General features: G+C 30.6%; 2 protein-coding genes and 1 long non-coding RNA gene across 6 annotated transcripts; all 3 read left to right on the top strand.

Moving 5' to 3' along the window:
- Positions 1–2,147: 2,147 nt before the first annotated feature.
- LOC114185895 (probable mediator of RNA polymerase II transcription subunit 37c) lies at positions 2,148–4,106 on the top strand. The gene is made up of 2 exons (XM_028073839.1): positions 2,148–2,367; positions 2,470–4,106. Exons 1-2 carry the CDS (start codon positions 2,148–2,150, stop codon positions 4,104–4,106), a joined length of 1,857 nt encoding a protein of 618 aa, XP_027929640.1.
- Positions 4,107–5,108: 1,002 nt separating this feature from the next.
- Positions 5,109–6,808, top strand: LOC114185039. Its single transcript, XR_003604734.1, has 3 exons — positions 5,109–5,216; positions 5,592–5,839; positions 6,526–6,808. It is a non-coding gene; the product is annotated as an uncharacterized LOC114185039 (long non-coding RNA).
- A 1,894-nt stretch (positions 6,809–8,702) lies between these two features.
- On the top strand, positions 8,703–12,087 carry LOC114185033 (actin-11). Of its 4 annotated transcripts, XM_028072522.1 has the most exons (6): positions 8,886–8,970; positions 10,278–10,300; positions 10,401–10,470; positions 10,553–10,946; positions 11,039–11,652; positions 11,742–12,087. In XM_028072522.1, exons 3-6 carry the CDS (start codon positions 10,411–10,413, stop codon positions 11,805–11,807), a joined length of 1,134 nt encoding a protein of 377 aa, XP_027928323.1. In that variant the 5' UTR covers positions 8,886–8,970; positions 10,278–10,300; positions 10,401–10,410; the 3' UTR covers positions 11,808–12,087. The 4 variants fall into 4 exon arrangements, with proteins under 4 accessions (XP_027928321.1, XP_027928322.1, XP_027928324.1 ...); XM_028072520.1 differs by lacking the exon at positions 10,278–10,300 and having other exon boundaries at positions 8,703–8,970; XM_028072521.1 differs by lacking the exon at positions 10,278–10,300 and having other exon boundaries at positions 8,848–8,970; positions 10,359–10,470.
- Positions 12,088–13,064: the final 977 nt, after the last annotated feature.

The following is a 13,064-nucleotide window of genomic DNA, read 5'->3' as shown; positions in this document are numbered from 1 at the left end:
TTTACATTTATTCTTATTTATTGTTATTGCAAAAAATATAAATATATTCTTTCAAACTTGAACTCCAATTCAAAATAAAAAATAATCAACTCTATTTTATATATATATATATATATATATAAATATATATATATATATATATATATATATATATGTGTGTGTAACCGAAAGTTTTAATAGCAGAAATAATTTCAAGTAATTCTAAGTTGATTTTTATAACAATTTAAAATAAATATATTTATTTAGAATTTTACAATTCAAATTTGATTTATAAAGTTGTTATTTTTAAACCAATTCTAACATTTGTTTATAAATTATTGATATATAAATACTTGAAACAATATTTAAATAAAGTTTAATGTAAAATATACATTTAAATAAATTTAATTTTTATTAAAAATATCAATTATAATAAAAATACTATTGTAAAATTTATATAAAAATTAAATTTGACATAGGGATGAAATTGATTATGTTTTAGAAATATTTGGATCAAATTAAAACAAAATAATAAGTACAGAGACCGATACTTTTCACATCCAATAGTAACACGTGACACTGTCACTATCACATCACACTACCTTTGTCACATGGGTACAATGTCACAGATTGACACATGTCAATTTTTTTTAAATTATTAAAAAGTTAAAAATAAAAAATAGAAAAAAATCACGTGCTAACACATAGTTAACATATTTAGAGTACTCTTAATGAAAAAAACCTAATTACATAAATTTTCCAAATTAGGGACCCAATTGAGTCAAATGAAAAGGAGGGGACCTACTTGAATAGAGAATAAATATTAATAACATTTTAAATTGAATATTCATTCTATTAATTAATTAAAAAAAATCTCATATATTATTTATTTATATGTTTTATTCATAGATAATTTTACTAAAATTAACTTAATTTTATTCATACAAAGGAACGTATTTTTATTAAGTATAATTATATTGTTTCTCAACATTATATATATATATATATATATATATATATATATATATATATATATATAAATTTTAAAATTAATTTTTAACTTTAACTATTAATATCAATAATTTTTTTACAACTAATAATATAATGATTGTTAGTTGTACGAAAAATAATGACTCATTATTTTTATCCATATTGACCAATGAAATTTTTAATATATAAAGTAATATTATTATGATAATAATTTATAATATTTGAAAATGTTTATTTATTTTTGTGAACGATATTTATTTTTATTATGTTTTGCTTATATTAGATTCTATTATTTACTGTATTAAAATAATTCTTTATTTAACTAACTCTTATAATTTTTATTATAATTAAATGTCTACATATACTCTATAGGATATTATAATATATTTCTAGAAATATTACGATACATCTCCAAAAATATTAAAATATATCTTCAAGATATATTTTAATAAATCTTAATACAGTAATGTTTTATCAAATTTTATTACATCTCAAATTATTATGGTAGAATAATTGATTATTTTCAATATATAATACTTAATTATCTTATGTAATAAAATCTCTTTCCTATATTTATATTTATATTTGTTTATCTATGTCCTAAAAAACCTATAAATATAGCATTCACCACACCAGTCACTCAATTATAAATTAAATACTCTCCTTTATCATTACTACCATTACTCGAGCAGAGTTCTTTTGTAAGTTAATTTTTTCTGTTTTTTTTTTTTTCTTAAAGTTTTCTAAGTAGGAGGTAAGAAGTGGATTCTTGAAAACCTCAGTGGATAATAATTAATTTTGCTTTTTCTTTAAAGGTCAAGAAGATTTTTAGTATATAGATTTTTGTTTGTACGCTGCACTATTTTCTCTGTTAATCTCTTGTGACCTGTTTTATTTGTTGATTTTGTCTCTAACAACGTGGGAAACTGTTGGAGTACCTATTGGGAGAGATTAACATACCATAGTGTTTCAAGAAAAATTGTATTATGTTTAATGTTCTTTATATCTCACCATGGTGCGAATGACCCTGTTGATGGAAACAACTCAGTGTGGTGATTCTTTTATGCAATCAATGTTTGCGGTCATTTTCTTATTATAACTAAATAAAAATCAATCCTTCGTATTCATTTATACTTCTTATGTTTATGACTTTTTCACAGTCTTCATTCACATAAAGAATGGCCAACGACGAGAAGGAATTGGTCATAGGAATTGATCTTGGCACAACATACTCGCGTGTTGCAGTATGGCAGCAACAATACAATAGGGTGGAGATCATCCATAATGACTACAGCAATAACATTACTCCTTCCTGTGTTGCTTTCATGGACCAACAAAGGTTTATAGGAGATGTTGCTGCAGATCAAGCTGTTATTAATTCAGAGAACACCATCTTCGGTATATTTTTTATTCTTAAATTATGATTTTTTTTTTTGTGATTTTTTATAAACTTTTAGCAGGAAAAATAAACTACCAACATATTTGTTGTAACCCTTGCAGATGCTAAGAGGTTGATTGGAAGAAAATACAGTGATCCTTTTGTTCAAAAACATAAAGTGATGTGGCCATTTAAGGTTGTTGCTGGTGTTAATGACAAACCTATGATTTCTATCAAGTATAAGGGTAAGGAGAAGAAACTTTGTGCGGAGGAAGTATTGTCTATGATCCTCTCAAAAATGCGAGATATTGCAGAGACATACATGAAAAAGCCTGTGAAGGATGCAGTGGTTACTGTACCCGCCTATTTTAATGATTGTCAGCGCAGAGCCATCATTGATGCTGGTGCTATTGTTGGCCTCAATGTTATTCGTGTACTCAATGAATCTACGGCTGCAGCACTTGCATTTGGTCTTGATAATAGAAAAGGTTGTGTTGGAGTGCGAAATATTTTTGTTTTTGATTTTGGTAGTGGGGCATTCCATGCGTCTCTTCTTACTATGGAAAATAATGTCTTTCAAGTTAAGGCTACTGCGGGAAACACCCAGGGAGGAGAGGACATTAATAACAAAATGGTGAACTACTTTGTGAACAAGATGAGAAGGAAATATAAGGTGGACATAAGTGAAAATCCACGAGCCTTAATGAAGATGAAAAGAGCTTGCGAAGGAGTAAAAAGGACTCTTTCGTATGCCATTACTACAAAGATTGAGATAGATGGTTTATTTGAAGGTATGAATTTGCATTCTTCAATGACCCGAATGAAATTTGAAGAAATTAATATGGAGATTTTTGACGAGTGTATGGAGACTGTAAATAGGTGTTTGAAGGATGCTAAGATGGACAAAAGTAGTGTGCATGATGTTATTCTTGTTGGTGGTTCTTCTAGAATTCCCAAAGTGCAGCAGCTGCTTCAAGACTTTTTCAATGGCAAGAATCTTTGCAAAAGCTTAAACTCTGATATAGCTGTTGCTTATGGTGCAGCAGTTCAGGCTGCTTTGTTGAGTGAAGGCATTAAGAATGTTCCTGACTTCGTGTTGTTTGATGTTACACCACTGTCAGTTGGAACGAGTGTTGCGGGAGATTTCATGAGTGTTGTCATTCCTAAAAATACTACTATTCCGCTAAAGAGGACTAAAGTATATGATACAGATAAAGACAGAGAAACCTCATCCATTTTTAAGGTTTACGAGGGTGAGAGAACTAGAGCTAGGAATAATAATTTGTTGGGTTCTTTTGTTATTTCTGGCTTTCCTTGTGAAGTGACTTTTGCGGTAAATGAAAATAGTATTCTATCCGTTTTTGCTGAGGATAAAGCAACCGGTAATAGGAATGAAATAACAATAGTCAATGACACAGGAAGACTAACAACTGCAGAAATTAGTATAATGATTCAGGAAGCAGAGAATTACAAGTCTGAAGACGAGAAGTTTCTTAGGATTACCATTGCAAAGAATGATTTAGATGATCTTGTTTACAAAATCGAAAAGGCTTTAGAGAGAGAGGATATCAGCTCAAAGTTGAGCTCGAAAGAAAAGGAAGACATCCGTTGTACAATTTCTAGAGCTATTAATATGTTTCATCGTCTGCACCAAATGAAAGATGTGGTTGCTGTTGAAGACTGTCTCAAAGAACTTAAAACAATCTTTGAACGAATTATGGTTGTGGAGAAGGTTCGTAAAAGAAAGAGATCATCATAGTTAATTTACAAATTCGGGTTCTATAGCTACACGTTTATGTTCTCATTCTTATCTTGTGATTTTCAGTGCTGTATTCTGTTTTTTTTTTCCACTGCTATATTTTCTTATTTGTCTCCAAGACACTTATTCTTTAAGTTATTTCATTTGTTATCTTATACGTATTTTCTGGACTCCTTTAATAGAAGAGTATTTTCAAGTCCTTTCTCTCTTTCTCTGAATGTATCTTTCCCGACCTTTACCTTTCCTTTTATGGTATTTATATGTTAATTTTCCAATTTTGTATGAGAAAATAAATTTGATTTTAAAAAATAAAAATATTCGTTTTAAAAATAATCTGAAAAACTGAAAAAAATAAACGAAATCAATAGGTAAGAAAAAAAATAAAAGATATGAAAGTGAATTACAAAGTAGAAAAAATGGAAGAAAAGAAAAAAAAGGTGGAAATAGATAAGAATGTTATTCCACTAAAAGTAAGGAATGAAATTAAAAATAATGCTAACAAGTAAAAATTGAAGAGGTGCAAGAAGTAAATCCTAAATATAGAATGAGAAGAGTTAAGAAAATGTAATGAAATATATATAAAATTTAATTAAATATGCTAGTAGTGAAATATTCTTAAAATGTATATTTTTGGTATTTAAACTTATACGGTATATAATTTAGAAATTAATAATAATTGAGAGATATGTAAATAATAATAGAAAAGTTTTATGTATATAGTGACGTCAAACTTGAAAAACTTCTTAATGTACGCAGAACATTAATTATGACCAGTTATTTTTACATATATTTTTTCTTTCTACATTCAAATAATATTAGAAATATGTCTCTGTTTACAAATAAATCAAGTGCTTATCACTACACGTTTGTTTTAAAAATTTTATATTCAAGGCTATTAATTTTATTAAGAATATAATTTTATTTGGACCAGCGACCTAACCTATGCATGTTTTTAATAATAATAATAATAATAATAATAATAATAATAATAATAAAAAGACTACATAAGCTACGTCGTTTTCATGCCTAAATGCAGAATGCCTAGTTAGAACAAAGAGGAGATCTGGGACGTGAATTAAGATCTTCTCTGCATATTGCAGGAAACATAAAGTATAATTCTTACTTTATCAAATATGTTCTCATTTTCGTATCATCTTCTTACTTTCATAACAGATTCTTGTGTTGTGCACTATCTGCTTCATGAAATTTATAAGTTGGTTTCTAGTGTTACATAATTCTACCTTAAAAAACGATGCTCACAACATGTTTGTTACAATGTCTGAACGACAACATGCCCATGTTGTTCCCTATAATCCTAGTCCACTTGTTCTTGGCTATGCTTGCTGTCTTCTACTTGCCATTGACCTTTATTTCTCTTTCCGGAGTTTATTAAGTTGGAATTGTGTATGCCATTAATTTAGTTTTTGTGTGGATATCCTATAATCTTAGCTAACTTTGTGCTTATATTTTAACCATAATGTGAAGTTTTTCAGTTGCCAATTTATGTTCGCATTACGGGTGTGAATATTTGAAGGTCTTGGGTGCTCCAAGCTTTGATTTAGATCATTTTGGGTGACACGCACGGTCAGAAATATTTTGTGAGGATGAATAGAAAATTTGGTGGTGGAAGGCAACCGATTGGGACTCCTTCACTGGCTTGGTCCAGTGTGGTTGTTGTCTGCTCTCTTCTTGCCGGTGCTTCTGTTGTTCACAATATCTATAAGCCTAATCTTGTAAGTTTTTAGTTTAACTTTTTTATGGCCTTTAGTAAATTGTACCCTCTTTATTCAGTGTTGTTATATATATATATGATAATATGATGATACGCGCAATTGGTTGAACTTTGAATTTTGAATGCCTAGTATATGTTTTAACACACAGGGAGCTAATGTGCTTGATTGAAACCTATGCTATTTGAAATACTTTTTTTTTAAACTGTCAAGAAAACAATATACACAATTGAAATATTGCTAACTAATTTTTTTAGATATAGCCATCCTTTTACCTGACATTGCAGGATATTGTGCCATCAAGTAACTTAAGTTAAACTTGTTATATCCATTTGACTATCCATAAAATCTATCTTTATGTCCATGCTGCTATAAATTCAAGCCTCTTTATGCAAACATTGTAGTGAAGATATTGTAGTTGAAGTGGTAGTACATTCAAACACATATGCACTTGTTCAAGATCCTTATCGTGTCCTCTACTTTCACTATGAATTTAAATTTTCCCTATGTTTGCATCATGGATAGTAAAGTGCAAAACCATTGATACAAACTCTTGAATAAAAAGTCATGGACATCTAATTCTTATACTGTCTTGAGGTTCTTATCATCTGTTATCACTTATACTATAGTACCTAGAGGGTCTAGATCTTTTCTTTTTAATGTTTGTTGACTCTTTCTTTTCTATGTAGACATTGCCTCCTGTTGATGGAGTTGATGGGACCAAGCAGAAACCTGATGGAAAAGAATGATCATCTTAATCCCTTTTAGTATCCTTAGATACCAAGCTTTGGGGCTTAAAGTTAATTGCCAGTAGTCTGATAAACAAAACTACAAAAGATTCAATTTGAATGAGAATGTTATTTCATTCCTTTGGAGTTTTCTTTGCACGCGTATGTTTTAAACTTTTGGTGGATGTATGGTTGCAACATTTTTGGCGGACTAATTTGGTGGCCAAAATATTTAGAAAACTGATATAGTGGTGTGCTATAATAATGTTTTAATGCTGTTTTAATTTGGTAACTTGGGTCCTCAAAAGACCAATTTTAGAATTTACTACATTTATTAATTATAAATCGGCTTTGCTGTTTATGGTTATAAAATAATGCACCAAACAACTGATGATAAGACGGGCTTCTGTTATATATAAGCATCCTCAGGAGTTTGTCCACTCTGATAGTTTTATTTTATCTAATAATGCACAAACAAGTCCTAATTCAATGTATGAAAATAAAACATATAAACATTAAAAAAAAAACAAACAAAAAACAAAAACAGCTCGAATCAGCGAGGTGTATTTTACATGCAAGTATTGTAAGATCTTATGATGTTCTGCGCAACCTTAAAAATCATTATTTAATTTGACTACTACTCTGATACTTGTATAAACTATGTGAATATGTGAATTAAAGTAACTAAATAAAAATACAGTTGGTACCAATATAATTAATGCAGTGTTTTGCGGCCTGAAATTAAAGATTGAAGCACTTTTTTGATTTATAAGCCTATATGGTAAATCAACTTTTTAGCCTCCAATAAATAAATCCTTTTATTACACATAATTAAAGCCTGAATAATTAACTAGTCGAACAACCTCAATCTACGTGTCACGAACAACCTCAACTACTAATGCTGTTCATTATCCATTTCCTTCCACCCCTTTCTTTTATTCTCCATTGTTGTATTATTTTAAACACAATGCGTTGCTGGCAATTAGTACTTTTATAAAGCTTTATTTCTCCTTCGCTTTCAAATATTTGCTGTTCGTCTTGCATTTCAGGGACTTGACAGAGCATGTTCAGTTAGGATTGAAGATGGTGTTAGTGCTCGACAACTATTTGTAGTTGGCGAGGTGCATAATCGGGCCCAATTAAAATTAGGGTTTATTTTATTGTAAAGTGGAGATCCTAAATTAAAAGTTAATCTTAGAAAAGTTTGCATATCCTAATGAAATGCTATCCACAGAAGCTTTCGTTGTTGCCACTCCATAATTAGAGGGAAAGGGGTGTTTTATCTTTTTCTTCACCATTCCTTTTCATACGTTCAAGAGTAGTGTATTACATAACTTTCACATTAAAATAATTGTACCAGCGTATACGATGACAGTGTCCGTGTATGTATTTTTTAAATATATATATATATATATATATATATATATATATGATATTTTATTAATGATATTTTATTAATAAAAGATGATAATGTAATGTTTTTAAATTAATATATAAAATAAAATTATATTTATTAAAAATAAAATAAAATATATTAAAAAAGATGAGATAATAACTACGATTTTTTAAAAATGTCTGTAAAGTCAAATTTCAAAAATTTAATAAATAATTATAATTTAAAGAATAAAATTAATATTTTGAAATGTGATAAGAAAAGAAAATCTTTTTTATATATTATTATAGATAAATAAATTCTGTGTTACCTGATTTTGTTTTTCTAGAATCTAATTTTGATTTTAACCGCGTAATTAATTTCGTATGAAAAGAAAAAATAATGTACGATGATGATGGAAAATAAAAGAAAAGAAAAGATAAACAAAAGAAAAGTCTACTTCAATAACTGATAACTAACAAGTGATATTTTATCAGAATGTAAGTATTTTTAATTATTAGAAATTTTTTAAGTTATTAATGATTATAAATTATGTAAAAGGAAATTCTACTTATAAAACAATTTTCATTGTTTTCCTCAAAAGGAATGTCACTTCTACTGCTATTTTTAACTTTGAATCACGAATTAATTAATCTCTTGACTAAATAAAATAAGAAAATTTAAGATGCTAAAATTAGCAATTTCCCTGGTAAAACGTACACGTTATTGGTGAAGGATAAAACGAGAGTACAAAATGCGTGCTAGAAAAAAAAAGGGTAAGAAATTTGTGGAGAAGAGAGAAAACAGTAACAAAAATAGAAGCACAAAAAACTAAAAAAACGAAGCACCGTGGAAATCATTGTTTGATTTAAAATGAGAAATCGACGGCTGATATCGCATCTTATGCTTCTTATATTGAATACCAGTTTCCATTTTTTCTTGGTACCACTCTCTCTCTCATTTCCCCTCATCACTAGCTCTGCATTTTCTCTCGCTCTTTGCCTTCCATCACCCTCGCCATTTCCCTTCCCAAGGTCAGTTTCTAACGCTCGATCCGTTTCTTTCTTGCTTGGATCTGTTTCTTCCTTTTACGTTTTACCATTTCAGCTTTCAATTTTCCTTTCTTGCTCAATTCCAATGGGGACATTCTTTTTTCTCCCTTTATTGCTTCTTGGGTAGCTGGATTTCAATCGGGCTGTTGTTGGATTTCGATTTCTTCCATTGGTGTGAGAAATTTTTGTTTTTTCTTTTATTTTCTGACTTCTTTGTGGATGCGAGGTGGATTATTGTTAGATTTTTGTTTTTTCTGATGTTTTACTAGTTTTTCTTCAAGAAACTTAATCTGGGTATTTTTCAATTCATCGATCTGGGTGTTGTTTATGAAATGGTTTTTATTTTGAAGGAAATAGCAATTTTGACCGGCTTTAATCGTTACAACATGAACCGTTGTGTTTGTTTCCTTGAGATTTGTGGTCGATGGGGATGGATCTGTGGTTGTTGGGCATGGTTCTGTGTAAAAGTTGTTTTCAGATGAGTAGGTAACGAATCTGGATTGTTGTTTGAGGTTGAGAGAACACAATGATTTGTATTAGTTTACTTTTTTGCCGTGATGCAATTAATTAGTTATGTTTAAAATTATGGTGAGGTGTATGAAACTTCCCTCTCTCCCAAAATTGAAAGAAGAGATACCGAAAAGGAAATGCAATAATGCTTTACTTGTGGACCCTTTCTTTGGATATTTGCAACATTTTAAGTGTTCCCTAACTTTCTAACAACCAACTATCATGACTTATGGTGCATGTCTCATCAACTTATTCTTCTAACAACATCCCCGCCCTTGTCTGTGAATGTAGGATGTAATAGTGGGTATGTGTACAGTATGTATTTACCTTTATTTGGGATATACTCTGTTGGAACACATTTATTTCTGTCATGCAATTTGGGATACAAGTCTTTTCCTATGTTAAGTATTTGCCGGTAATCCGTTACCCAAGGTTTTTATTGTATATTGATGTGTTAAATTATATCAGTACACCAATAATCAATTTGTCATATGATGCTTTGTCCATGATATACTCATCCTTAGTGTTGATATGTTATTTTGAAATGACTTGATGTGTGACTAATCTGCCTAAAGTAATATAAGAATTAGAACAAAAATAGTGTAAGGATTGTATAAGATTTCAGCTTACATTCTTCTTTTCTTATGCTTTATTGTAATTGCTTATCTCTATGTTCATGTCTGTCCTTGTAGATCATTTATTGTATGATTAATTGTGATCTTATAATCTAATTTTTTGATTTTTTGATATTTATGTCTCTTGTTCATAATGTACTATAGAAGGGAAGGAAAGCAATATTAATGTAGGGATTCTCTCATTCTAAATTTTCCTTATGATCTTCTATTACCTGTTTTTTACAGAATTAGTGCACTTGTACTGAATATTAGTCAGTTATCCTGCAGAAATTAGAAGATGGCAGACGCTGAGGATATTCAACCTCTTGTTTGTGACAACGGAACAGGAATGGTTAAGGTACGTGTTGGAGCTTTCTTACATTTTTGTATCAAATTTGTTTAATAGTAAATGAGAAATTAATCGTGACGAATGTTTGTAGGCTGGATTTGCTGGAGATGATGCACCACGTGCTGTGTTTCCCAGCATTGTCGGTCGTCCTCGTCACACCGGTGTGATGGTTGGCATGGGTCAAAAAGATGCATACGTTGGTGATGAGGCTCAGTCCAAGAGGGGTATTTTGACTCTAAAGTACCCAATTGAACATGGAATTGTGAGCAATTGGGATGATATGGAAAAGATTTGGCATCATACCTTCTATAACGAGCTTCGTGTTGCCCCTGAAGAGCATCCAGTTCTGTTGACAGAGGCTCCACTCAACCCAAAGGCTAACCGTGAGAAGATGACCCAGATCATGTTTGAGACCTTCAACACCCCTGCCATGTATGTTGCCATCCAGGCCGTTCTTTCACTGTATGCAAGTGGTCGTACAACTGGTAAGCTAATTTTCAATTGTTTGTTTTCTATGTTCAACATTCCATTTTTCAGATACAACATTAGAATAAACTGTAAATGATTCTGTTTGCAGGTATTGTGTTGGATTCTGGTGATGGTGTCAGCCACACTGTCCCCATCTATGAGGGTTATGCTCTCCCACATGCCATCCTTCGTCTTGATCTGGCCGGTCGCGACCTCACCGATTTCTTGATGAAAATTTTGACCGAACGTGGTTATTCTTTCACCACCTCAGCAGAGCGGGAAATTGTAAGGGATGTCAAGGAAAAGCTGTCCTACATTGCCCTTGACTATGAACAAGAACTGGAGACAGCCAGGACCAGCTCCTCTGTGGAGAAGAGCTATGAGTTGCCTGATGGACAGATCATCACCATTGGCGATGAGCGTTTCAGATGTCCAGAGGTTCTCTTCCAACCATCAATGATCGGAATGGAAGCTGCTGGCATTCACGAGACAACATACAACTCCATAATGAAGTGCGATGTTGATATCAGGAAGGACCTGTATGGTAACATTGTTCTCTCAGGAGGAACAACCATGTTCCCTGGCATTGCTGACAGAATGAGCAAGGAAATTTCTGCATTGGCACCCAGCAGCATGAAGATCAAGGTTGTAGCACCACCTGAGAGGAAGTACAGTGTCTGGATTGGTGGTTCCATCTTGGCATCTCTCAGCACATTCCAGCAGGTTTGTTTTGTTCTCTTCCTTTATTCTTTCTCTGAATCTTCTATCCCTAACTAATATAATATAATGACACAAACTTGTTTTGAGTGCAGATGTGGATTGCAAAGGCAGAATATGATGAGTCTGGTCCATCAATTGTTCACAGAAAGTGCTTCTAAGGTGTTTTGAGAAATAGGTTTATTGAAGGGAAAGACTACTATGTTGATTTGTAATCCTTTCATTCTAGCTTTTGTTATCTGTTCATGTTTTTCTCTTTGTTGGAGTGATCATTTATTTGCAGAAGGTGAGGAGAGTTGTTTTTGAAAATGGTCCAGTTCTTTTCATGTACTTTGACAAGTTTTTGACTGGTTCATTCTGCCTTATGAGTTAGCTGGATTATTAAACTACGCTTGTACCCGTTGTATGCATAATTATAATCCATCATCTTTTCAACTACAATTTTATTATCTCTCCCTATATTTTCTAGTACTCACTAGAACAAAATTTAATTCCTTTTTAAATCTCTATATAACTTGTACGTTAAGTGCTACAAATTAACAATAACCGGAATAAAACACTGTTGCTACCAATATAAATAATGCAGTTCTCTTGTGGCCTTTAATTAAAGCTTCAAGCACTTTTAATCAACAATAAATCCTTTTATCAACACAACACATTTGAAGTCCGAATAATTAATTTTACTACGGAACTCCTCAACTGAAAATACTTTTAATTATATATTTCCACCCATTTCTTTAATTCTATTTGTACTATAAACACAATACAATGCTCACAACTGGTTCTTTATAAGACCTTTATTTCTCCTCCCCCTTCAAATATTCAGTTAGTTAGGGTTCAAGATTTTAGTCCTCCACAACTAAGATTTGAATAATATATTTCTTACATAATACTTTTCTATCTTAATATATTTTGAGAGGGATCATGTTTTATAAAATACTTTTAACCCAATGTTTCATTTTTTATTTAATGATTAAAAATCAATTATTTAGAGAAAAAAATGAAAGGAAATTACAAAGAGTTTACAATGTTATTCCTCAAATAACTCGATCTCTCCTTGTATTTTAATATATAATTTTTTAAATTAATCTCCTCAAGTAAGGAACATCCTCGTAATGTATATTTTTGGATGATCATTATTTTATAGTTTCTATTTTAATTTATTGATGTTTAATCTCCTCAAGTTTTTAAATACGTTTCTTGAACGTGTTCTATATTTTTATAATTTCTTAAAACGTTTTTTATATCTTCATTTATTAGATTACTCAGTTTAATTTAACTAAATTTTCAGAAACATATAGCATTAGGAGAGTACTTAAAATCACTGTAATGTAATTAAGTTGTCACATGTTTCATAAATTTCATAACTGTGTAATAGATAAAGACAAATTACTTCTTAATAAGTGTCATTTCAATCT

The sequence above is a fragment of the Vigna unguiculata genome, chromosome 5 (genome assembly GCF_004118075.2).
Source record: "Vigna unguiculata cultivar IT97K-499-35 chromosome 5, ASM411807v1, whole genome shotgun sequence".
NCBI lineage: Eukaryota > Viridiplantae > Streptophyta > Magnoliopsida > Fabales > Fabaceae > Vigna > Vigna unguiculata.
The sequence above is the reverse complement of the archived record's forward strand: the minus strand, read 5'-3'. Positions and strand labels throughout refer to the sequence as shown.